Below are 26,519 nucleotides of genomic sequence, written 5' to 3' on the forward strand. Positions count from 1 at the left end.
CCCTGCACACCAGACACGGGGGACCGCCCCGCCGCACGTGGGAAAGGGGCCGGAGCCATCCTCCCCCGGGAGCGGGACGCGGCTCCCGCGCCGCGCGGCCCCTTTAAGAGCCAGCCCGGGGGCGGGGCCCGCCGTGCGCGCGCCGCCGTGACGCCGGGCGGGCGCGGCCCCCGGGCCCTGAGCCCCGCGGGCGCAGCCGGCCCCGCGATGCCGCGGGTCTACATCGGCCGCCTCAGCTACCAGGCCCGGGAGCGCGACGTGGAGCGCTTCTTCAAGGGCTACGGCAAGATCCTCGAGGTGGATCTCAAGAACGGGTGAGCGCGGGCTCGGCCGGGCTGCCGCGAGGGGAGGGCCCGGGCGCCTCAGGCCCTTGGAGGGGCCGCGGGGGAAGAGGCTGCCGGGGGCTCTGGGCAGTGGGTGCGGCGAGAGGGGCGGGAAGCTTGGGCTCCCCCTGGGTGGGGAGACGCGAAGCCTGCTCCTTCCTTGAGGCGGCATGTTGCGTTGTCTCTTTGGGGAGTGGGCAGGATGCTTGAACTTCCATCGGAGTGGGGACCGGGCGGCTGCGTCCGCCCTTTCTGCGGGCGGAGGAGGGCTGGGCTCTTATTGGGAAAGGGCATTCTGCCTGGTTCCTTTCTTTGGGGGCGACGGAACGTTTGGGTTTCTCCTTTTGTTTGTGGGGGAGAGGGTAGGACGTCTGGGCCCCTACTGGAGGGGGAAGAGTGTGCGATGGTTCCCCCTTTTCTTGGGGGTGGAGGACGCCTGGGTTCCCCATTGTGGGGAGGGGGATAGGTTGCCTGGGATCTCCTTGGGAGGGGGTAGCAAGACGCCTGGGCTCTCCCCTCCCAGCAGGATGCTCGGGTTCCCTTTTGGGGTGGGGAGCAGGATGCCTGGGTTCCCCTTCTTGTCAAGGGGGGACACGAAGGGTGTCCCCTTGGGTCCCCTTGTCTCCTTTGGGTGGGGATGAGGGAAGCTGGACGGTTGGGTTCCTTTTTTTTTTAGAGTGGATGCAGGACATCTGGGCTCCTCCTCTGGGGAGGGCTCGGATGGGTGGGCATCTCCCTTTTTGGAAGGCAGGACACCTGGGTTTCTGTGACATATCAGGGGTAGGACAGCTGAGTCTCACTTCAGTTCTTAGGAGCCAGCTCATCTGTGTCCCGCCCTGCGTTCTGCCCTGAGGGTCCCCCAGGTCCCACTGCACCCCAGGGCAAGTGCTCAAGAGTGAGCCGGGCTGCACCCCAGGATAACACGTCCCCAAAAAGAACCCCATTGTTTTGGTGTGGGGGGCAGAGCTGCTCCCAGAACCCCCAGGCTGCCCAGGGGTGTGTTCTGCCACCCCCAAACACCCTAAACCCGCCTTACCTCTGTGTTCTTACCCGTGCTGTTCCAGCATCTGAGGTGTCACTGCAGCTCCAGGGCTTGGATCCTGCTCCACAAGGGCTTGGCCAAGACATTCAAGTGTGGATTTTTAAAGAAAAAGCAAATAGCCTTTTTTGGTGGGTTTTTCCCCAACACCCAAAGCTTCATGAGTGCCTTTGCATTTTCCAAGAAACCCAGCTTGAAGCCTTCCTTAGAAAGACTGAATGGAATATGGATTTTATCAGTATATAGCCAGGAGAGTCGGGTATTAATTACACCTCAGAAGTGGAGAAGAGGAATTTCTTGTACAAATCCTTACTCTTTGAGCATTAAAGTGAAAGAGGCTCATTAAGTTTTAATGCTGCTTGTGCTGGCAGGTGGACCTTTAACAGATTTATAAGATGAATAAAATCCATTATTAAAGCAAACAAGTGTTCATATGTCAGTGTGTTAACCCACACATTCTCAAGTGTTTTTGGAGATTAGCTGAAGTATCTGAGGCTGCTGTTTTCTAGTCCTGCTGTGTATCCTTGGAAATGGGGGGGGGGGGGGGGGGGGGCGGTGTGTGTCAGTTTTTCTGTTGCTGAGTAAGCCCCAAATTCAGTATTTTTGTTTCATACCTGTTGGAGGTGAGAGGCGAGGGAAGCCAACTAAAATTTCTTAATAGATGTGGAACTGTTATGTGGCTGATGTGGTAAAGGGACTTGTCTTCCTGCTTTTAAATCAATTTAATTGTTTTTCTAGTTTTATATTCCAAAGTCTTTTGACAGGTTTGAAGTTAAATTCTTTGTCAAAAATGGAACTTAAGCAATCAGGTTTTGTGTCTGTGCTTGGGAAGCCCTGGACTGAGCTGTGCTCTCCTGAGCCTTCCTCCATGGCTTTTTTCTGGTATTGCTTTGGAAACAATTCAAACTTCCTGCATGATGTTTGACTGGAGAGATTCTTGCAGTTGTTTCTGGAAATCTGGAGGTTCTCCTTGGTGGATCCTCCAGTGGGTGTTTCAGCAGCTGAACTGGAATGCTGGAGCGGGACAGTGGAATGCAAAGTGATACCACTTTGCGCCAAAAGCTTAGCTGAGGCTCACTACTTGTAATTTGAGCTTGAAATTCAATGGCTTAAAGCAATTATTACCTGAGGGAAGGATGGGGAAATGAAAATGTGGGTCATGTAGGATTCTCAATTTCAAATTGCAGTTTTTAATTGTGTGCTCTTAGTTTTCACACTCTTTCCTGCTCAGAGCTGTACTGACAATTACAGCTCTATGTGTGTAGTGAATGTATGAACTGACCAGAAAATTGAACTTTTCAGCCTGCTTTTTATCTTCTATGAACACATTAAAAACTGCTTATGATGCCTCTCAGGAAAAAAAAACAAAATAGTTCTACTCCTGTATTTACCTGCCTGCATTACTCTGGGCAGCTCTGAAGAATTCAAGGCTTCATCCTAACACAACACCTGCAGGACAGAGGGATGTACTTCTGCAGTGGATTGAGGAACACAGGTCAAAGCTTCAAACTTCCATCCTTCCGTTTACCTCCATTCAAAATCAGTGTTTGCTTTCCAAAGAGAAGTGGTTTGGGTGCGAGGGGACCTTAGAGTCCATCCACCCCCTGCCATGGGCAGGAACCCCTTCCACTGTCCCAGTTTGCTCCAAGTCCCATCCAGGCTGGCCTTGGACACTTCCAGGGATGATGAAGGCCATCTCTAAGACTCCCTGATCTTGGAGGGCTTTTCCAATCTGAACAGTTCTGTGATTCTGTGTTTATTTGGTGTGTGGGATAGGGCTCACTTTTAGTGGGGGAAGTTTTAACTTCTACCTTTAACCAGATAGATAACACCCTTGATTTCATCAAAGCGTTTGCCATAATAGTAATCTCTTGCTAACATAAATGAATTCAGCCATTACACTCTCACATGATTTATCATTTTGTTGATGAAGAATGATGTTAGGTTAAATTCAGCGAATCAGCAGATGTGTTTTCATGCTTTCCTATTTCTCTCCCTGTTTTTGGAAGGATTTTAATTTTTTTAGGTTTTTTCCAAAGCTCAAAGCCTTGAACCCACAGGTATGCTCAGGAGGCTCATCTGCAGGACAGCATGCGCAGGACTCTGCAGGAACCCATGAATTGCTTTTGAGCACAGATGCCTCAGGTTCAGTTCCTTCCCAGTGATCCCTTTTCCCTCCCTGTCCATAGGTACGGCTTTGTGGAGTTCGATGATCTGCGAGATGCCGACGATGCTGTTTATGAGCTGAATGGGAAAGATCTATGTGGGGAGAGAGTGATCGTGGAGCATGCCCGGGGCCCACGCCGGGACAGCAGTTACGGTTCTGGACGCAGTAAGCACTTGTGCTTTTGTATCCGTGGCTTATTTTAAATAAAACATTGTTTTACTCTTTTTTATAAAAGTAATATAAAAGGAAAGCAATACAATGTGACTAGTGTTCTGTAACTGTAAATGTAATTGTTGATCTGAATATTTATTAATTTGTTTGTTGTATTAAACTCTTTTAATTGATGCATTAATAAACACAGTTTCTTGTACCATTTTTATTATTATCATTTCGTTTAACTATTTGAATGGTTTATTTGCAATGTGATGTTTAACATAGATTTAACAAAGACCTCAATGTTTTAATTGAAAGAGTCCTTTGAGGCTAAGATGACTGCCCGTTCCATTTGCTGACCTTGGGGTACCTTTCCATGAGTGGCTCTTTGACCTTTGTGGCCCTTGGCTGTCCAAAAAAAAGAAGCCATGTGACGACCTCAAGCTTTTCCCATTAGGCCTGGGTGGTGAGGATCCCAAGGGTTAGAGACAGATGGGATTAACCTGAAATAGGTGCCTGAAAAGCTTTATTCATGTCAGATATTCAGAAAGCTTTTAAGCAGTGTAAGTAACATTAGTCAACTGGCTTTATTCAATTTCTTCTTTCAAACTGTTCTAAAAATAATATTAAATTTAACTGCATGTTAATTCTAGCATAATTATATTTCTGTGCCTTGTTTAATTACAAGTTTGTAGTAAAACTGTTTTAATGCTTTGGGTCTTTGTAAGGTGTTACATAAAGGGGGTTGGATTTAGCCTTGAGGGTGGGTCTGTGATATCTTTGGGAACACCTGGGGCAGAGCAGTTCTGTTGGGGCGGAGAGCGAGGCTCCATTTCCCTGGCTGAAGTTCTGCTGTCTGCTTGTCACCTCCTAAAGGTGGATATGGTTATAGAAGAAGCGGAAGAGATAAGTATGGTCCCCCGACCCGTACAGAATACAGATTGATTGTGGAAAATTTGTCAAGCCGCTGCAGTTGGCAGGATTTGAAGGTATGGGGCCCCTTTCCTTACCCTCTCTCTGTTACAGAGCACAAAGGGTAAAAGACATCTTTAGCAAGGCAAAATGGTGTACACCTCTGCTTTGCTCCAACTCCTGAGCAACTCCATGGGGAGTAGATTTTGGAAGTAACACACACCTTAATATCCTGTATGTTTGTGTATATGAAACCATTCAAGAGAGGTTGGGAGCTGCACCTGCGGAACTGTTGGCACTGGACAGTGGGAGAATAATTTTATTCTTAGCACCAGCTAACTTCACGTACAGATGTGTTTTATCTTCTCTTAAGCCCTGTCAAAACAGACTCAAATCACGCCGGGGTAGAATTCACTAGAGATGAAGGAGTTTCCCCTGGTCAGTTTGGATTTAGCCCATCAACTTGTAAGGTGCTACAGCTGTTTGAAACAGCAATTGTTCCTGCAAAGTTTCTGTTAGGAATTTGCACATCATCTAAAGCTATTTTAAGGAGAGTTTCAGGGAAAAGGTGCTTCCGGAATGAGTAATCATGAAAAATCTCTGCCAAAAATTTATTTTCGAAGTCCAAAGGAGTGGCAGGTGATTCTCAGTAGTGGAGGTGCTGAGTGACACTGTGGAGCCCACGGTAACTCTGAGTACTCTGGAGGTGATGTGTTGACTCGTGATTATCCACATTGTGGATTCAGGGAGCAGGATTTCAATAGTGAATGCAAAAAGATAGTGCTTCCTTATCAAACTGAGCAGTTAATCCCACTTGTTCTTACTGGAACACTTTCTCTTATGGTTCTCTTTTGAAGGTGTGTAAAATTTGTTCTAAACAAACTTTGACGTAGTAGAAATTGCTCTGTAAATGAATTTTAATCTGGTTCAGGTACGTATGGAGATGCTTCCAGTGTCTTTGTTGTTAATGCTTCACACTATCAGTAGCTTGTCTTTGCTTCTGGTATTAAAATCCTAAGTAGAGCATGGCATGATTAATCCTCCAGTGGATGCATTACTGCTTTTTTGGGAATAGCTTTCATTTCAGTGTACTTAAAATGGGAGTAGCTGGGTTGAAAACAAACCAAACAAAACCCTGTGTCCACTGCAGCCAGTTTCCACAGGGGCTGAAAGATGCCCTGGCCTGGCAGCTTGGTCAAAGCAGGGCAGAACAGACCCCTGATAAAGAGAGGGGTTTAGGAATTGAAATGGAGAAGCCAGGAGGCATGAAGTGGGAAAATGAATTGAGCTTGGAGTTCTGTGGGGCTTTTTCCAACAGAACGAGCTATGTTGACAAGGTGGAGGATGAAAGGAGGTCTGCTTCTCCATGGACTTCTCACCTCTTCATAGTCAACCTTTGTGACCTTTCTTAATTATTTTTGAAAACATGATTTGTAGAGCAAGCATTTTACTTCTTTAATCACTTCTGTAATTTGAAACTTAAGAGCCCAGAGTATATTTGATCTATGACTTGAAGTCGGAGACCTTGAGTTATAATTTGGCTCAAAACTATCAACCTGGTTCTAATCACACCGCCTGTGTGAAGTCATAGTGTGTTATTTGGCACTACGGATGCTGTTTGGGTCAAATGCTTGCTAACATGCCTATGAGTAGAAAATGCTCAGGGAGCATCATGTCAGAAGTGAGCAGGGTCAGCTGGAAGCCTGACTCTGGATTCAAGGCGATGGTGATTCTGTCCTCTTCCCATAGGATTATATGCGTCAGGCAGGGGAAGTGACATATGCAGATGCACACAAAGGAAGGAAAAATGAAGGTGTGATTGAGTTCAAATCCTATTCTGACATGAAAAGAGCCCTTGAAAAGCTGGATGGGACAGAAGTAAATGGCAGAAAGATTAGATTAATGGAAGACAGACCTGGATCGAGACGGCGCCGCTCTTACTCCAGAAGCCGAAGCCATTCAAGGTATATCTGTAACGTATCTCAGGCTGCAATTAATGAACATAAAGTGGATTGAGATTTTTGGGTTCCAAAACACTCTGGAAATGTCTGGAGTTATCAACAGGTCTAGTTTTTTGAGCATGTATTAGTATCCAGGGCAAATGAGGGCTGTTTCTAAGGCGTCTCCCTTGGTGGATGGATGGACCTGCTCCCTGAACACCTGTCACTCTTCTTCCCTAATAACTCAGCCCTTGTTCCTTGTGGGAGCAGCTGTGTGGCCAGTGGAGCCATGCTCATGGAATGAAACAGAAGGTGCTTCTAACACTTCAGCTCTGAACACTGTTCTGCTCCAAGCACCAGGACTAACAGTTCTTTCTCAGCTTGGAAACCTCCACCTGTTCCCTTTTTCTCAGAGATTTGCTGCTCTCCTTGGCTGACCAAGAGCTGCGTCAGCAGCACCAAGCGTTCTTCCCTTTCCATTCTGGGGTAGAAGTCATTGCAAGAAAATTTGGGCAAATCTTTGCTGTTCTTAGAAGAACTTCCTTATGAAATCAAAAGCTGAAATCAAAGCTTTATGCCAGTGTCTCACCATATTCAAACTGTGATTTGATTGGGAAAGCAATTATCCTTTAAATAAACTGGCATCTTTTCTTCCAGATTAGCACCCTGCTCTCAGCCAGACCTGGCAGCAGGGATGAGAGGTGGGGAGAGGGCACTCTAAGTTTGTAACTGTGTTGTGTAACTCTGAACATTTGGCTGCTGAAAGGTGCTGTAGGCCCCATGGGGCTCTGCCCACAGGGGTCACAAACTCCCCATGGACACGTGCTAACGTGAAGGTGGTTCCCTGTGTTGCAGGTCTCGCTCTCGAAGCAGGCACTCCCATAAGAGCAGGAGCCGCAGTGCCAGTAGCAGCCGCTCCAAGAGCAGATCCAGATCCAGGTATGTCTTTGTCTTGGGACAGCTGGGGGCTCCCACTTCAGTGAGAAGCATCATGTTAAATTTGCAGCAGGAACACTTTGTTTTTCTTTCCGTCCCATTCTCTGCTCAAACCCTTGCCACACTAAAGCAGAGCTGTCTGTTGCTTTTGCACTTCCAGGTCTGTGTCCCGTTCCAGAAGCAAGAGCCGTAGTCGAAGCAAGAGCCATAGCAGAGGCCAGAAAGAGAAAAGCAGGACTCCAAGTAAAGAGGATAAAAGTAGGAGCCGCAGCAGGAGTGCAGAAAAATCCCGAAACAAAAGCAAAGATAAATCTGAGGGCATTCTCCATAACGATGAGAAAGCCAAGAGCAGGAGCCACAGCAAGGAAAAGAGCAGGAGCAGGAGTGGGAGTAAGGAGAGGGGAGAGGCGAGGGAGAGCGTGAGGAGCAGAAGCAAGGAGAAGAGTAGAAGCAAAGACAGGGAGAAGAGCATTAGCAAGGGTAGAAGCAGGAGCAAAAGCAGGGATGAGAGTAGGAGCAGGAGCCACAGCAAGGATAAAAGGAAAAGTAGGAAAAGGAGCAGGGATGACAGCAGAAGTAGAAGCCGGAGCCACAGCAAGAGTGAGAAAAGCAAGAGGCGCAGCAAGCGAGATAGCAAAGGCAGCATCAAGAAGAGAAGGAAGGACAGCCATGAGCGGTCCAGGTCAGGCTCCAAAGAAAAGGAGCAGATCAAATCCGAGTCAGACAAGAAAGAGGTGAAAGGCGAGGGGGAGGATGCAGTGTCCCGCTCCAGGTCTAGGTCGATTTCCAAGTTCAAACCAAATATCAAATCAGATTCTCGTTCCAGGTCTAAATCTGTTTCAAAGCCAAGGTCCCGGTCCAAGTCCAGGTCTAGGTCTGCCTCTCGGTCACACTCCCGGTCACGGTCCCGCTCCAGATCCTAACCTTGCTGCAACCCCACTTGGAATGGTTGGAAAAGTCTTTTGTACATGTTTAGTAGCTGTAACCAAGTGATTGAAGTAGAAACCCTGTCGATGCTGTGTATTTGTAAGAACCTGATGGTCTGTCTGTCATTAACTGCAGCGCTCTCTCCCTGCAGTGCTCTCTGGTGTGAGGCTGCTCCGCTCATTTTCTATCCAATAGAAAGGTTCTCTTTACATGCAGCTCTTCCTCAAGTCCCCAAATTGCCCTGTTTACCAATGAGAGCCTTGCAGGGAATGAGCACTGCACCCTGGTGGGTTTGTGGGATTGCAGTGATGACTGATAGGTATGATGGGTTCAACAGATCTTGCCCTCGATTGATGCCCTTTGATGTCTGCCATTTAGTGGAAGTGCTAAGTCTTAGTTTCATACTACTTTTGTTCCATATTTTTTGGACTTACAAAGTTGTGAATAGCACAGTCAAAAGGAAAAAAAAAAAAAACAGAGGTATTTACAGTAATCTATAGGGAAAAGAACTATAGTTCCATATTCTGGTATTGTGACAATATCCTTGTTTTATATTAAATTTTTTTATTTTATTTTTCCCTGTCTTGCAAAGTACAGTGATCCCCGTTTCCATGAAATTTGAATAAAGACTATTTTTGCTTGATGACATTTGGTTATGTGGTGCTGTGTTGTGATTGTCAGCATTTTCTATTGATCAAGGCAATCCTGAATTTGTAGAGAGTTACTCAAAGAGAAAAGGTTCCTAATTCAGAAAGTCACTTCACATTCAGTGTAGGCACTACACTTGAATACAGTCCAGATAAAGAACTTATTTCTCCAACATATTTTCCAGGAGTTTTTCCTCCTACTAAAACCCCTGTGCTTGGGAAGAATCTTCATAAAAGAAAAAGCTCAGGATGTGCTTCTGGACTTGGAAGCACAGAGGGTGGTGGCGGCAGTTCTGTGGTATGTCCCCAGCATCCCTGGGGAGATGGGAGGTGTTACAGCGCGGGGCTTGCGGGGCGGCTGCGGCAGGGCCACGACCGTCCCCTGCGAGCTCTGCGATGCCCAGTTACCGGCAGGGACAGAGCAGGGACAGACAGCGATGCCACGGGGCTTGGGGTGGAACAAGATGGATTTATCCCTGGGCTCCCAGACAAGACTGGGGCGGGGTGAACAGAAGTTTTTATAGAGCAGCTCAGGAGCAGTGGTGTAGGAAAGTGAACCAACGAGGATATGGTAAGAGAGGAGTATAAGGTGGGGCAAATAGCTATCAGGGAAAATGGGGTGGGGGGGGAATAATGCAAAGTAACAAATGGGGTGTCGAGGGCATCAAGACAGACACAGAACTCTCTGGAGAAAGGGGCAGGGATAGAGGGAGGATCGGCAACTTGGAATGGAGGAGGTTAGGGAAGGGCTTGGGAAAATTGGCAACTGGGAAAGGGAGGGAATTAGGGAGAGCATGGATTCAAAGCAAAAAACACCACAACAGGAGGGCGGCTTCTAGCAGGAGTTTTGTAGGTGTGTAGGTCTTCCTGAATAATATCCCTAATTTAGACTTGGGCCGTTTGCAAATTGCTCAGACTGAACTTCCCACAAGCTCTTCTGCACAATCGGCTTTGAATGAAGAAGTGACATCCCCACCACCTGTTCTGCCTGCAAGCAGGATTCTGAAAAATAGAAGGCAAAATGTATTTTATTGGTCTGGAATAACAAGGTTAGTTACATCTTCCCCTAATACTGTCCTTCAGCCAATTCCAAACTGCTCTCAGCTGATGGCAACGGTTCTTCAGTGAGAGTCACTTCATAGGTGCAGTAATTCCATATATAATTTGATAATTTGAAACTTGGCCTGCCATATTAAAAAGATGAAAGGGTAATAGATCATCAGAGTTGCTTGCCACACAAAATATCTCCCCACACTTTGAGAGGGGTCAGGGCTCAGCAAGTGGCTCAGACTTTATCAAATGGCATATTACTACGGCAGCATGAGAAATCTCTGTGGAAGTGATATCTTCAGAAGGAAATGCCTTTTCCGCCTATGTGTATTTAGTGCTTTAACATCTTATACTCTCAAAATGACATTTTTAATAATTTTTGCTGCTTAATCGTAATACAGAAGCAAACCAGCCAAGGCAAGATGTTTACTAATAAGGGATAATTAACTGAAAAATAATTCTAAGAAAATCTGCAAATTATACAGTCTAGGTAAAGACTAAAAAGTGACTCCAGTTTCCTGCTGTCTGGCAACTCTGTTCCAAATGACCAAGCCAGGTTTTAATGAGCCCTTTGGGAGAGGTATCTATTCCTTAAATACCTGAGGACAGACCTTTGGATGGAGGTATGTAGGACTCTTAGATCTGAGGTGGAGGTTGTCACTTTGTGCAGTAAGAAGAGGAAAAGCCAAAAATCCTTCATGTGTGAGCACCTGGAGCAATGGCACTTCCTGGGTCTGAAGTGCAGGGTTTGGACACACCACCCATTGCTGCCCAGAGTGGGGACAGACCTTGGGATGGGCTCATCCTCCCCAGCCACCACGTGTGGGTTGGAGCGTTGGAGGAGGAATTCCCAGGAAATGGACATTCTGAGACATCTTAACTGCTGATAATTAGTGGGAAGCATTGGGAGTGCCCCCAGAACAGCGATTCCATGGGCAGGGCCAGGCACACGCCTCAGCTGGGCGCTGCTGCATCATTTAATGTTAATTTCTGTCTCACGAATGTAACTGAGTCTCACCCATTCATTTTGCATTAAAATATAGGGTTTGCATTAAAACCTCCAGCTCATGTGGCTCCCTGGTGTGGGAATTTGTCTTTCCCAGCCTGGAGTTGCTGCAAACTTGATCTCCTGAAACTGCAGAGATCTGCCTGGCAGCAGGTGTGAAACCAGGGCAATGGTAATAATATAAAATATTAGCAATAATAATTATATTGCATAGCCAGAGAGAAAGATTAGTGGAATGTCTGTTGCAATAATTCCACAATATTCCCAGGTAATATTTCGGTGAGAATAATTATATACAAAGTGAGGACTCAGCTTTAAACTGGAAGTACCTACCAAAAAATGCACTGAAAAACAGCCCCAAATCTGATTTAGGGTTGGGGTAACTGTCTTATCAGGCACCTTGGAGGTGAGCTCTGAGGAGGAAAGGCAGGAATGCATGTGGTGGGCACTGGGCAGGTTCTGGCTAAAAGTCAGTAGAGCAAGATAAAAGGGACAGAAGCCCCAAACTAGGGATGTCCCAATAAAACTTAAAACAATTAAAATCAAATTAAGAGTGTAAATAAATATAGATGGTTTAATTATTAGTAAAATTTTTGGCTCCAACAGCCGTGTAAAACTGGACGCACTGAATACTTCAACACTGGCTGCAAGCATCTTCAGGATTTGCATTTTAGCTGAAACTTGCTGGTGCAGATGAGGTAAGAAATGTATTTGTTTTCTGATTAAATTTAAAGATCCTAAAGGGTATTTTATGTGCCTCATTCAAGGGATGAGGAATATTATGATGTGTATTTCAAATGAGCCATTGCAAATCTCATTTATTATTTTCCTGAAATCCCATTCCATTTAAGCTGTCACAGCTTGGGGTCTGCTTGTGCTCTTGGCGGAAACCCCCGATGCGTCATTAAAAAATCCTACCCCCACCTCTTTTATTGCTCCAAAATTCAAATACAAAGGAAAATAACAGTCCCAGATAAGAAGACAAACAAGTTTAATAAATGCAGAGAAACGAGACAATATCGTCTGTTACTCCTGGGCGTGGGAGGTCACCGTACACCGTGGTCAGGATTTGCTGGATGCCGGCGGCAATGGCGATTTACAGCTCCCCGTCCCAAACGTGCCCTTCCCAAATCCCGTCTCAGCCATGACCGAACGTGGCTTCAGGCGGCCGGCTCGGGGAGCGGGGCTGTACCCCCACACCGCATGTCCCCTCCCAGCGCCCCGCGCCGGCCCCGCGCCAGTTCACGCCTATCCCACTGCCGGCCCTAGCCCAGCGCGTTCCCATCCCGCCTTCCACGTCCCAGTACCAGCCCATTCCAGAGCCGCCCCTCCATCCCGTGCCCCCATCCCAGCTCCCCACAGCCAGCACCCACAGCCAGCACCGCCCCGCTCCCGCTCCCCGTCCCCAGCCAGCGCCGCCTCTCCCGGGCCGGAGCCGGGGCCGCGCATGCGCCCGGGGCCCCGCGGGGCTCGCAGCGCTGCCTGGGCTCCATCGCGAGGCCCCGGAGCGGCGGCCGGGCCGGGCCGGGCCGGGCGGGCCGGGCGGGCCGGCGGTGAGTGAGGCGGGCTGGGGTCGGGGCCGGGCGGGGGCGCCGCCGCCATCTTGGGAGGGCGGGGGGCCGGGAGCGCAAATGGCGCCGCCGGGCCGCGGCCCCGCGGGCGGAAAGTGCCTGTAAACCCCCGGAACGGGCAGAAACACCGCAAACCCGCCGTGGACGTCGGCAGAACGCCGGCTTAAGTTTTTTGCACGGTCATGACGTGTTCACAGTTTTTGAGGTGATGGTTGCCCAATTTTGACCCAAGAAGTTGAAGAGAAAATCGGGGTTATCCCACTTGGGCGCCGCTCCGGTGAAACTCCTCGGGACTGCGACAACTCAGAAATACTAACAAACATAAATCCCGTGCAGTAGAAACAATTCTTGGAGACCTCGCCAAAACCAGAAAGATTTAAGTTTGAAAACGGAGTTTTTACATGACGAAAAAAAACCATAAAAACATGAAAATGTTTGGCAGCAAATTCAAAGAGCAGAACTAATGGAATGGGGATTTTAGGAGGGGAAGTCTGCACTGAATAAATAGAAGGATAAATATAATCATTCAAAAGTATTGATCGGCTGCGGGTAGGGATCGGTGTGGGACAGTCTGAGTGATGTTTGGTGTCAGGAGAAAGGGATTAGGACAGTTTTATGGGCTCCTGGTGCCGCAAGGAATCGGATTAGATTTATGCTATGAAAACATTTAATTTATTCAATTATTGCCCAGATAAATTTTAAAAAATAGCCTGTAACTGGGATTAAGAGATAAAGAGCTCTGATATTTTGTGCAAAATTGTGAAAGACCTTTCTGGTCCATGTTTTATTATATAGTAAAACAGAAGTAAAAAGGAGGGAAACAGGGACTTGGTGCTTCAAACTTTCCTTCCCTACACAGCAGTTAAGAGTAGTCTGATGTGATCTAATCAGCGTTTTGCTTCCTCAGTTTATGTTCTATAATCTACTCAGATTATATGTTTTTGAGGATGGGAGCAGTCTTTTCCTGAGCAAGTATTCCTGCTTGGCCCTGGGAGATATGTAATAATGATTAATAGGAGTCCCCAGGGTAGTCTGCTGGATTGCAGTTTTACAAAGTAATTACAGATGCAATTAAAACAGAGGATGTTTTTGGCCTCTGCGCACTGGTTTTGCCCTAAAATTGATTGCACTTTATACTGCAAGTAATCCCATTAAAGCTGAGCATGTATGAAATGAATTGTAATTCCCGGTGAGTGCTGGGGTGGAATCCGAGCCCAGTTTGAGCTGCTGAGGACAGCTGGGTGCTACTGCTGGGTAGGTTGTGCAGGGCTAGCTCCGTTTGTCTTGGCCAGAGGTGATTTATTCTGTCTTCAGGCTTACATTGCCATAATGAGCAAGTTGCAGGAGGGTGAGTGGGTACACTGCCAGATGTACTCTGCAGAACTGCTGCCCCACTGACTCCTCAGGACCCAGGGTGTGTTTTCCTTGTATCAGCCATGCTGTTTGTCAGCAATTTTATCACCAATTCTTTATTTACTGAAATTTTAAGGCTTTACACTGATTTTTAAAAGTAGCATTGTGAATTTATTTAAAGCGGTGTCTGCAGTCTTACTTTAAATGTGCTTAAAATTGTGTTGGTTTATCTGCAGGAGAAGGCCTTATCTCACTTCTATCTTCATGCAAAGCATGTAGTGCAGATACTTCTGGGTATGACAATATATTCCATTGGTATTGAGGGATATGGATTTGAGGATGAAGCTTCAGTGTAACCCCCTTATCCTTTTCCATGAGTGCTGGTAGTTTTTGAGAGATTACATGTGCTTCAGTCCTGACGCTGGGACATGGAATCAGATTCTCTCAGGATGATGATGGAGATCTTAAAATCATGGAATACCCTGAGTTGAAAGGGACCCACAGAGATCATCGAGTCCAAGTGCTGGTAAAGGACACCCCAACAATCCCACTGTGGGTGTTGTCAGATGATAAGGTGTGGAGTGTCCATGTGCCAATCCATGCCTCACCTCTGGGCAGGAAAATGTTCTGGAGGCCTCAATCCCATTGTCAGAATTGCACAGTTTGAATATCAAGGGAATGTAGATAAACTGGATCAAAACCAGATTGACCCACAGCAGTGATTACTCTGGGCATTTACAGTCTCTCTGTGAAATAACAAGGTGATTCCTGAGTTGCAGTGCTGGTTCTTCTTCCCCACACGCTGTTCTCTCTGTCCCATATTTTCTGTAATTTTTAATCTATTTCAGCCTTTCCTCAAGCCCTCCAATTGTGCTGCATGGGCACAAGAGCGTGAAGAAGGAGACACAGTGGGATGAAAAATCAGATTGGAGACTTGGGGGAAAAATGACCAAGTGAGTCCTTGTTAAGGAACCTGGCAGCTGCACACTCCTGCACGTGGAATCAATTAGCAACCAAAGCCAACAGAAATCTGACCAAACCCTCTTTATCCTAATTAGCAGCACTCACTGTGCTCCACAGGTGAGGTGTGGGGCAGATGTGCTTTGCTGAATTTGGCAGATTCTTTTCTAGAGAATGGTTTAATTTACTGATAAAATACTTTACCCCCAATCAATGGGCGTTTTATTGCTAGGTTTAGCATCTTTCGGCTCGTCTCCTGTTTGTTTTGGTTTGGTTTTTTTAATTTCTGATTGAATCCAGCAAAGTGATGGGATAAATGCATGGTGGAGCTAAGCAAACAGGTAGAGGTTGCATTCATGAATCACACAGCATTTGTTTTGACAACCCTATTTATGCTGTAGCTTTTAAACTTTGAAAGGCAGAGAGAATTGGGATTGTTCAGCTTGGAGAAGAGAAGGCTTCAAGGTGACCTAATTGCAGCTTTCTAGTTCCTAAAGAGAACCTACAAGAAAGCTGGAGAGAGACTATTTACAAGGGTCTGGAGTGACAGGGGAAACAGGAATGGCTTCACACTGACAGAGGCAGGTTTAGATCATATTAGGAAAGAATTCTCTGTGAGGGTGGGGAGGCCCTGGCACAGGTTACCCAGGGTAGCTGTGGTTGCCTGGTTGCCCCTGGATCCCTGGAAGTTTCCAGGGTCAGGTTGGACAGGTCTTGGAGCCACCTGGGATGGTGGAAGGCTTGGGATGGTGGAATGGCTGGGGATGGTGGATGGTGGACAGGTTGGACAGGGCTTGGAGCCGCCTGGGATGGTCTCACCTGCCCATGGGGTGAGACTGGATGGGATTTAAGGTCTCTTCCAATCCCAAGGTGTTCTAGGATTCTGTGATTCTACTTTGGGTCACTCCTGCAGAGCATGAAGGTTTTTAAAGTGTGTAATTCCTGTGTGGCTCCAGGTGATGTTCAGAAATGTGTTTAAGTGTTGTAGTGGCAAGTGATTCCCAGGGATTGGGATTAGCAGCTCTGTGGTTTCAGGCCTGGAGGAGGTATTCCTGGGGCTCCCAGCTGAGCCTCACGGAGGTCTGTGCAGGGCTCAGGCAGTGGCCAGGTGCCCTCCGCAAAGCCACTGCTCTTCCCAGGCAGGAGGAAGTGAGAGTTGGGAAGGCAGCTCAGCATCAAAGGCTCTTACTGAAAGCCATAAAACTGGAAGTACACTCTGTTTCTGCTCCTATCTTTCCATAAAGGAACAGAAAGCATTAACTCCGTGGGCATAGAATAAGGTTCTGCCTTCTTTTGCGTCCCACCCAATCTGTTTGGAATAGGTCAGAATGCTGTGCAGAATGGCACCGAGTCCCTGTAAGGACAGGAGAGAGGAGCTGATGCCACACGGCTGTCACGGTGTCACCCAAACCTACAGAAAGAAGCAGCAAGGTGGGTGTGGTGGCAAAGGGGGACAGTCAGACTTGATGAGGCAGCACTGTCAGGTGTGCTGAGCTGTGTGCTCTGTGGGAGTGCTGGCTGGCATTGGCAGAGGAGGGGCTAGGTGTGGAATGGGCACACATTCAGCAGTCACAGCCTGTGCCGGTGCTTTTCTTCTGACTGCGAAATAGATAATGTGAGTGTGGTTTTGGCCAACCCAAGATGAGCAGCTCAAAGGCTCCAGCCATGCTTTGGGCTTCATTCTAGGATGAGCTGCTGGTTTAGAGTAAACTCACAATTTTGCTGTCTGATCCTGTGAGCTGAGAGGTCACATTGCCGTGGTGCTGTTTGTCTCCCAGTGCAATAGCACCTACCGTAATCCATATGTTACCGTGTGCTTAGGGGAAACTTGGAAGGGCTCTGTTGTACAAATGAGCTGGCCAAACTGCTGAAAACCCAAGTACTTCATCTTGTGGTCCTGTGGCAGAATTTAGACAAAAAGTGTTTGCTTCTCCTCCATATCAGCCAAAGCATCCCTCTCGCTTCCTAGACCCTTTTCCCACTCTAATCTTTCAGAGCAATATTTTCCTTGATTTATAGTTAAATTTTTTCCCTCTTTGTGGGAAACAAAAATTGGTAGGAAGTGCAGTGGGGGAGCTCAGAATTCCTCAATTCTGAATTTTGTCTTTTTTTTCACTCCGCTGACACAGTCTCTTCATGCCCTTAAATGCTTGCTGGTGGCTACTGGCACTTTCTCTTGAGGCATTGGTACAGTTCTGTTGCAGGCTCTTAAGGTTCATTTCAGTCCCTAACTGATGAGGTTCCTGGAAATGAGGCTCGGGTTTTATTTGGCAATGGCATTGCTTCAGCCTTGCAAAATACTGCTTGCCTGAGGTGAGTAACAGGTTTTGATGGGTGAGTAAAGCATCATCTGTCATCGTCACAACCAAGTACAGGCAACCTGGTTGTGTCTGAGCTCCTAAGCGTTCTGTGCAGTTCTGAGTTTAGTTGTGCTGCAAGGAGTCATAATGGGGTTTGTGTGTTTCTGTTTAAACTGCAGCTCTGTTCCTCACTGATGGCGCAGGAGAGCCTGGCAGATGTCACATGTCAGGTGTCAGGCACCACTGCAGAGCTCCCAGGGGATGGGAGCTCTCAGAGCCAGTTTGTGCTGAGTGAGAGGAGCAGCTTTGCTCAGTTCCCACCCTGTTTCAGGGCAGAAAGGTGATTCGTAAATCAGTTATTCCCAGAACAGCACAGTGTCAGATGCTTCCCTCTATACCAGGTACTTCTTGAATGGGATTTTGCCTCCTGGTCTGTGGAAGTGTCGTGGTTTGACACGTAAAGATAATTTTTTCCGGAAGGAAGAGGTCAATTTAGATATTGACCAATTGAAAGTAGACACGCCTCTGAGAACACAGAGGGGTTGAAAGCAGAATTCCCAGGGGAGCTCGCTCTCTTTGGTTCCGGTCAGCGTGCAGTGCTGTGCTCTCCCCTGCCCAGCAACGAGCTGGGTGGGGAGGGGAAGCCCCATGGCCTGAGAAAGGTAGGCCGAAGGCCCCAAGGGTGGTGGAAGGACTGGAACCGGGCTGGCCCCTGCAGATGGAAGGGTGGAAGAAATCTGGGATGTCTCCATTTCCCCCCCAGAGTTCCTCTCCCGAGAGGGAGAGAGAAAGCCGCAAGGAAGGAGGAGCGGGGGGAGCTGCTGCAAGGTGCCCAGCTGTGTGGGAGTTGCTGGATGTCTGGGCATCGAGCCATCCCTGGGGAGATCGGACTTTTAACCCTTTCCTTGAGAAATGAAAGCTTTGTGAATTTTCCTTTCCCCTCCTCGGTTTGAAAGAGAGGAAGAGGGACACCTTGGACCCTGGGATGAGATGTTGGAAGGAGGAATTCTGGATGGGAGGGGGACAAGGAGTGGCTTTTGGCTGGACTTTTCCATGTTAGCCACAACCTGAACCAAATCTTCTCCTTCAAGAGGGACTGTGTTTTGGGAGGATGCCAGTGAGTCAAGAGACCTGCTTCAGCTGGGAAAAAGACAAAAGTGGAGTGAACAGAGAAAAGGTTAGGGGGTTTGTGGTGGCGTCCCCTTGCCCTGGAAAGGAAAGAGAAGAGAAGATCTCTGTTCTTGAGCCCTCGGCCCCAGGGGAAAATGGGGGGGGACTGTGGTCCCAAACAATGAAAAACTGAACTGTTGTTTTCTCCCCTCTTGGCAGGGCATCCTTGAAAGGAAAAATCCTAAAGGCAGTGACCATCCATGCATTGTGGTGAGAGCACTGTGCATGGAAAGGAGAAGGGTCACCATGGCAAACTTTTTCTCCGGGCGGTGCCATGTGTGACATGGAAACACAGGATGTGAAGCTGTGTTTTCTTGGGGGGTCTGTGGCACAGGAGAGACTCTGTTCCCTCGATGGACTGAGTATCGGTTGTTTGGAGGGTGGAAACCTGATTGGGGTCCAGATTGTGTCTCACTGTGGTTTGTTGGAGTTGGGTGGTGGGGGGAGGAATGTTTTGCAAGGTTTTCATTTGGATATTTGTGTGGTTTTTTCCCCCTTCTTTAGTTTTCTCTTTTCTTTTGTAGTGGTAGTTTAATAAAGTTTTTTTCCTGTTATTAAGCTTGGGCCTGCTTTGCTCTATTCTAGATCCCACTTCACAGCATTCAAGGTAGGGATCACATTTTCATGGGGGCACTGGCATTGTGCCAGTGTCAAACCATGACAGGAAGATTAGTCAGAAGTCCTGAAAATTTCATGTTAATACTTGATTTGCAGTTTTTGGGTTTATTGCACCATTGCATTTGTCACCAGAGAGAGACGCTGGAATCCTCATGTTATTGGAAATTATCCTGTCAGCACCTAGAATGGGATTTCTGTTGAAATGTTTCTCTTCCCATAAAGTCCGATGGTGTTTATAAGAGTATAGTGAATCCCTGTCCACCCATTTAGCCTTCACACTCACTTGGAGTGAACTTCTACCCTTTTTTCTTCCTGTTTTGTTTTGTTTTGTGTTTTGTTTTTAAATTTTTCCTCTCCTAACAAAAGCAAGATGGATGTTAAAAGCCAAAGCTGGTTTTCTGCAGTAACAATGAGGTGATTTCCTAAGACTGCACTGGTTCAGGTGCAGAAATGAGATCAAAACCTGAGTATTTCTGACCTCTTCCTGTGGATTCCCCATCTAAAGACAAAGCTTAGAGGTCTGGGTGGAAGCATATTAATTAGGCTTCATTATCTCTGCCAGCCTGGCAATCATTTATCATTTAATAAATCTGAATCTGCAACTTGGAACTGAATTACTCATCTCAGTTTTGCAGTATCTTCTTTTGCCTTAGTGTTTCTGAGACTTGAAATGCTAAATATGAATAGAAATCACAAACTGGGATCACAAACATTTCCATCACAAATGAGGAATGTTTGGGCCTGACTATGGTTCTTCAAAATGTTTCATGTTAGTTTCTGCTCTCTTTTTAATTGTCCCATTTGCTTGCTTTTATTGGGTTGTCTTGATTTTATTGCAGATTTTACTGATAAGGGAGCATTATAAGAAAAGCAATTTCTTTATTATATTTTTCTGTGGGTTTTACTGGATTTATAAAATGCAGAGATGAGCTTATTTTATCAGGTCTTCTCTGGTCAAGTTCAAGATTATTTTCTACATTGTGATTTTTAACAATTTTATTGGCCCAGTTTGAAAATTCTCCAAGCTAATTACTTCTGCCCATGTAACTTCCAAACTCTTTTTTCCCAGAGGGATCTTTGTAAATAATCTTTGTGCTTGAGCTTCTTTATTTTTAAAGCCTGAACACAAAGAATAAAATCTAAAAAGGGATGGGCCTGCCCTTGTTGAAACTGGCAACCAAACATTTGCTACAAACCAATGTTTACAGATGTACAAGGCTACATCAAATATTAATAAATTCAATACCACCCAACACGAGGCTCATTTAGTCCAATTCCTGCCTGTCCCTGCAGCTGTGGGGATGTGGATGTTTTCTGTGACCTTGAACACGGACACCGGCTGCAGATGTTCCACACCTGCAGCTCCAATAAACCTGTGGAAGCTGGGGAACTCCTACAGAGGTTATCCTGTGCTACCCAGAGATATTTGCTGTTGCCATTTGCAAATGTCTGTCCTGCTTTTGGCCCAGTTAAAATAATCGTACAGAGTCGTGGTGGTGCTGGAATTGGAGCTGCAGGAATGCTGAAGTGTCCTGTGTTGCCCTGCATCAGGTCCATGGGTTTGCCTTTGGCTGAATTATGCTCACACTGAACCTGTAGGTAGAAAGTTGAGCGCCTGGAAGACTTCAGGTCAAGAATGGAGTTCAGGGGGTCTCACGAATCAGAACCAAGGTCTGATGATCACAAACCTGGGGTTCTGTGTTCGAGAAGGTGGAGGGCTGTTGACGTTTGCAAATGAAGGTATTCAGCTGTTCTGTTCCTTTGTGCTGAAAACAAATACACAGCCTTCGAGGCTGCAAGTTCTGAGTCTTGGGGGAGGAAAAGATCAATTTCAAGTGAAATAAATTTGAGCTGAAGGAACTTGAAAGCTCTGAAAAATCAGGTTGTTGTTACCACATCAGGCATTTAGAATCAGGCCCCTCACATTTGACCTATGTTCATAATCTTCCTTTTCTTTCTCCTCTCCCTTTGAGCAGTGGGGAAGGGCTGTGAAGAACCTTAAGCTATGAGGAAACAATTCTGCCAACAGATGTGGATAAACCTTCATGCTTTGAATGTTCTGAGATCAGCGGTGTACTCTCCCATAAAACATGGAATTGGTCCATTGACTCCTTTGGGTTGTTTTGCAGTGGTGTAACTTTTGCCCTGTGTTCAATCTGAGTGAGTCATTATGCTTCTGCTCCTTACCCAGCAGTAACATTCCATTGCAGAAACAGCTTCACTTTTATTGATTCTTCCTAATAGCAGAGAATCAGCAAAGCAGCACATTATTTATTAGACTGAAAAACACCAAATAATAATGAGTTGTTTTATATTAGATGATCAAATGTAAGAGCCTTCAGTACCTTGGTTAATGGGTCTGGTTGGAATGTTCAGCTGGAACACAATAACTGGCTGCCCAGAGAGCTGTTCTTAAGATGCCAAATATATATATATATATTTTTTTTTCCTATTTAATCCTTTTTCCTCCTCTCTGTTATATTCCAGTTCTCACATGCACAAAATGCATTTTTCCTTAATACCATTCAAGAGCATCTCTGGAAGGACAGATGCTGGAGGGTTTGTGTGGATTTCATATTAGCAAACCTGCTCTACTGAGCTCTGTTGTGTAAAGGAAGATGCAGTCCTGATAGTAAATTCTGCATTTCCAGAACTTAGGAAGGAGGGATAGAGCTGTGGGATGAAACTGGAGGTTTCCCCTTTAATCAGCCAGGCCTCACCCTCAGATCAGAGACTATTAGTAAAGACACTCGTCTTTCTAATACAAATTTATATGTTCTGGGATTGAGGCTGGGCCTCCCCAGCTCACTTGGCCACAGGTGCACTTTGAGATTTTGTCAGGAGGGAGCCCCAACCTCTGTCTGCACCAGTTTGGGCAGAACCAGAGCTGTTCATTCATGTGCAGGGGTGTCACTGCCTTGGAGACCTCTGCTCCTGCAGTGCCATGGGCACCTTCCCTGCTCCCGGGCACAGGAACTCTGTCTGGAACAGCATGTGGAACTTGGAGATCTCCTTCCACTGTCCTTCTGCCATGGCACTGAGCTGTCCCACCAGCCTCAGCCTCTGGAATCTGCATCAGGATGGTGCTGCTCCTGAAGTGTTTGAGGGAGGTGAACTGGATGGGATCCTGCAGGAAGCTGAGTCCACTTAGAATTATCATTTCTTCAGAATCTTCTTCCTCTTTGTGTTGAAATGAAATGATGCTCTGTCTCCTTGGGGGTGAAGAGAAGGATGTGAGCCTTTCAGAAGCAAGTCCAGCATCTTTGAAGCTTTAAGAAATACAAGCTTTAGATAAAGAGGGGGAAGAACATGTGGGATGAAGCTTTGATAGGGTGGTGGAGGCAGGATCCTGAGGCCAGGGAGCACATAGGAGTAGAAGACAGAGGGGGCTTCTCCACTCAACAAAGGAGCCCTGTTTCAGAGTGAAGCAAATGCTTTCAGACTGAGGTTTCAGTGAAATGCAAATGTCTGAGAAAAGATCTCAGACTAATGAAGTGCTTGGAATAAAAGTTTTGGACCAGAGCTTGCAAATGCAACCTTTGACTTGCCTCTTTCTTTCTGGAGTTCAGTAGCTCCATAGTGCACACAGTAAAGAAGATCAAAGAATGGGTAATCTTTGCAGCTATTTGCTCATCAGAAAGGTGGGGTTTTAGTTTAATTTTTTTAATGCTTGGTTGCATTTGCAGGTCAGGAGTAATAAAAGATGTACAGTGACACTATTTAGCACACTTTAATAATTTTATCTGGACCAGTAAAGTGTTTCTGCATGACCTGTGTTTTAAGCTCCAAAGCTTAAATCTCTGAAGTCTACCACATATCATATCTTTTCCAAAGCTGCCCTGTGTGTGTCTGGATGGGTTTTCTAGTTCTGCATCTGGATTTCCTGTGAAGTCCTTAGCAGGACAGGCTGTGCTGGAGCAGGGATGAGTGTCAAACCCCTCTCTCCTTCCCAGCTCTCCCTTTAGTGGCACAGGGAATGGGAGTTATGATCAGTTCATCACAAGGTTGTTTCTGTTGCTGCTCAGAGAGGAGTTAGAGTCCTTCCCTGCTCTAGCAGTGAATTCCTCTCGTAGGAGACAGTTTCTCATGAACTTTCTCAAAGTGAGTCCATCCCATGGGCAACAGTTCTCCACAAACTACTGCAAGTCGGTCATTCTTCCTCCAGGTCAGCCCTTCAGGCTGTAGCTGTTCAGCATCACTTTGTAAGTCACCAGTATCCTTTGATTAAATTACTCACTGTTTCAGCAGAGCACCCACACAGGTAGTATCAAAGAGTCATTAGCGTTTGAAAAGACCTTTAAGATCATCAAGTAAACCAAGATGTGCCTGAAAGTACTATTAGAGACCAGTGTTCCAAAATTAAAACATTACCAGTAAAAGGGAATTTTCTCTACTGAGGTGGTGTGGCAGCACACAGATGATAGTTACTTGCCTCACAGTGGGATACTGAGTGTCAGTTAAAGTTTGTAAAGGACTTTGACAGAACTCACTGCCTGAAAGGTGTTTTAACATTTAAATTTGATTGTTGTCTTTTTCTTTACTTCTGCAGTGCCAAGACAATCTGTGCCCTGCCCTGATTCCCAAACCTGTGAGCAAATGGATTGCTTTGAGAATGGAAAGATTTGTACTCAAACAGGCTCCCAGCAGCACAGGGAGAGGTACAGAAATCCCAGATTTTCCCCATCTTTTGTTTGAAAACATTTGAAGGGAGCATGGTGTTACTGTGAGTAGAATGAACCTGTCAGACCAAGTGTTACAGTTCTCTATCCAGGAAATCCTGAAGACATCTTTCATTTCTTCAGGTCCTCAGCCCAGGCCTCCTCATTCCAAGAAGTTCAGAGACACTGGAAACAGTGCAGGAATAATACTTTAATTTTATATTGCTTTTAATTTTGGATGTTTTAACGATATCAAAGACATTCCAGATGATTGCAGGAATGGGAAATAATGGAAATCTTACTACCAGCAGTGGCTATCAGGTGACTGAGGCTGGCAGACCTGTCAGACGTCTCCGGAGGAAGAGAAGATTGCCTCTGGATTCAGAGGATGAGGAGGAAAATGCATATGAGGATGAGGTAAATGAGGCTGCATGTACTTCCTTTAATGAGAGCTGTGAAAAGCAGGGGCAGTTTTCTCAGGGCTCCTTGTGCAGTGCTAGCTGGGCTGAGGGAGCTGGTTCTGTACCCAGGGAATGGTTTGGGTCTGATCCTGATTTACATCAGTGATGGGAATATCTGTTCTGAGGAGTCACGGGGTGAATGAATAGCTCATGTGAAGTGAAAGTCAGGAGTTCACAGTAATAACACCATATGTCTCCAGAATAACTACACTCAAATACTGTTGTGTGATACTGAAGATCAGTGTCAAACCACAGGGTTTGTTTGGATTTTATTACATACTTGTACATACTCTCACTGCATTACCAGAAACCTGTATTAGTGGTGCATAAACAGCAGTACCTCAATCCTGAGCTGATCTTTCCTTCAGTTTCCTGCAGCCCCTAACTCCCTCCCAGGGCCCTGTGCTCTGCTCCTGCCCATCAGTACCTCTCTGAGCCATTTTATGTTTAATCACATAATACAGGGTTCTGTATGGCAGAACAGGGGCGATAAAGCTGCAGCCTCTGCTGTCATGAGCAGTTTAACTCATCATCTTGCTCAGCTTTTCTCTGGGATGTGGGTGTGATGTTTTAAGGGATGGATGTTTTCAGAAGTCCTTGCAGTCTCTCTCTTCCCCCTTCTCCTTGTTCTCATTAGAAACTGCCCCCCATCCCTTTGGGAATGTTTGGCAGGCAGCTTTGTATGGCACATTTTGCCTGGTTTTGGTTTGCTCTGAGAAATGACAGCCTGGGAGTAATCAAACCTGAGTTTGCAAACATGCAGAAGAAAACGGAATGACGGTCGGGTATGGAGTGTGACACAGAGACCACATTGTCTGGAGTACTTATCTATGACAAGAGTTACTTGAAGGTTCTGCTTCCTTCAGGGCTTCATAAATTCCTTTTTTGTCCCTACATCCATTCCCTGGCACAGATGGATGTAAGAAAGGGAAGGGAGAAAGGAGTGTTCAGTAAGGCTGCTGATGTGAGCAGCAAATCCTGCATTGCAGAAAGCAAATCCTCTGTATTGTAATGGAGATTTTGGTCCTGTGCTGCTCTTTAACAGCCACATTTAAATGAACTTCAGTAGCATATATTAAATAACTTGTAAAGCACTTTGGCATACCAAGATCACCACATTCCCTCCTGATGTTCTTTCAAGGTTGTTCAAGAGACAGCAACTGCTGCTAGTACTCCTTTTAGTTACCTGTTACATCCGTGTTGTACCTGCATTGTGAGATGATCAGAGGGGAGGGAAAAACAATCTTGCTAAACTTCTTTTTAACATATCTGTGTCTAGGAGAAGAATAAATCAAATAATATGAAAAGCCGCAGAAACACTAAACCAATAAAACAAGGTGAGCTAAGCTCATAGTCTTTTCTTTAATGTTATAGATTTTTTTTAGTAGCTATTATAAAGTTAATAATAATAAACAAAAGAATAAAGGACAGGAGAGCTAATTTCACATTCAGAACAGCTTATTAGGTACATAAACCTCTTACCACAGTCAGCTTCAGAGGTGTATTAGTAGGAATATCCTGGATTTGCATGCATGATGGACACAAGGTAAGGATCTGGAAGGAGTCAACTTCATCTAGAGCTCACTGAAGACAGTAATCTTTTTTTCATTGACTTTGGAGAACTTCAGTCACAGCCTACAGTGCTAAGTAAAAATTAAATTGTAAACAACGTGATTGATTGTAGACTATGAGTTGAATGTATTATATACCTTAAATCAGTCAATATGTAACTGGGGGGAGAGTTTTAGTACACATTTAGAATGTAATTTTCTGTATGTATGACTGTGGTTCTACCAGAATGAATCCAAGTTGTTTTCATCATCTGGGAGCTGCCTCCCTAGTAGATGCATTGTGTTATTAGGAGGTTATAAATATATGTGTGTATATAAAAAAGATATTGTGAACTTAGCAAAAAATGACTTGGTTTTTAATTTATTTTATTTTAGGCTTATTTTAGCTGCAATTATATGCCTCTCTGTGCTGCCTGTTAGTTTATATTTAACCCCTTATTCCTCTGAAATGTCAGGAAGAGGAATTAATTCTAACAATTTTAAATTATCTGTCTTGTCCAGACTTTCCCTTGGCACCTTTCCTTGAGCAGCTTGCCAGCAGTGCAGGTGCCACAGTTCATTTGATCTGTGATACAATAAATTTTCATTTCCTGAGGAATGAGTCCAGTTTTCCCATTGCTGGAATTTCCAAAAGCAAGCAAAAGCAAAGAAGGAAAGCAAAACCTTTCCTCAAATGTTGAGTAACACTGCCTCTTCTGGGGTGCCTCAGCAAATATGGGAGGAGAAGAGAGGAGGAGAAGCAGAGCAGGAGGCATCA

The 26,519-nt window shown here is 45.9% G+C and overlaps 2 protein-coding genes and 1 long non-coding RNA gene across 8 annotated transcripts in view; all 3 read left to right on the top strand.

Annotated features, from left to right (window-relative positions):
• Positions 1-152: 152 nt before the first annotated feature.
• Positions 153-8,516, top strand: SRSF4 (serine and arginine rich splicing factor 4). Its single transcript, XM_021528364.2, has 6 exons — positions 153-314; positions 3,552-3,694; positions 4,559-4,671; positions 6,344-6,558; positions 7,390-7,473; positions 7,631-8,516. The coding sequence occupies exons 1-6, from the start codon at positions 208-210 to the stop codon at positions 8,391-8,393; spliced, it is 1,425 nt and encodes a 474-aa protein (XP_021384039.1). The 5' UTR covers positions 153-207; the 3' UTR covers positions 8,394-8,516.
• Positions 8,517-12,593: 4,077 nt separating this feature from the next.
• The window catches only part of LOC110469529 (lethal(3)malignant brain tumor-like protein 3), a 43,504-nt gene continuing 29,578 nt past the window's right edge, over positions 12,594-26,519 (top strand). For 2 of the 6 annotated variants that reach the window (XM_021528356.2, XM_077788491.1), the window contains exons 1-5: positions 12,602-12,653; positions 14,873-14,977; positions 23,622-23,730; positions 24,039-24,147; positions 25,471-25,528. In XM_021528356.2, coding sequence (XP_021384031.1) covers position 14,977; positions 23,622-23,730; positions 24,039-24,147; positions 25,471-25,528 — 277 coding nt within the window. In that variant the 5' untranslated portion in view covers positions 12,602-12,653; positions 14,873-14,976. The other 4 variants (XM_021528357.2, XM_021528359.2, XM_021528360.3 and 1 more) reach the window with 4 other exon arrangements.
• Positions 17,088-19,008, top strand: LOC144247527 (uncharacterized). The gene is made up of 2 exons (XR_013341181.1): positions 17,088-17,946; positions 18,376-19,008. It is a non-coding gene; the product is annotated as an uncharacterized LOC144247527 (long non-coding RNA).

The sequence above is a fragment of the Lonchura striata genome, chromosome 26 (assembly GCF_046129695.1).
Source record: "Lonchura striata isolate bLonStr1 chromosome 26, bLonStr1.mat, whole genome shotgun sequence".
Lineage (NCBI taxonomy): Eukaryota > Metazoa > Chordata > Aves > Passeriformes > Estrildidae > Lonchura > Lonchura striata.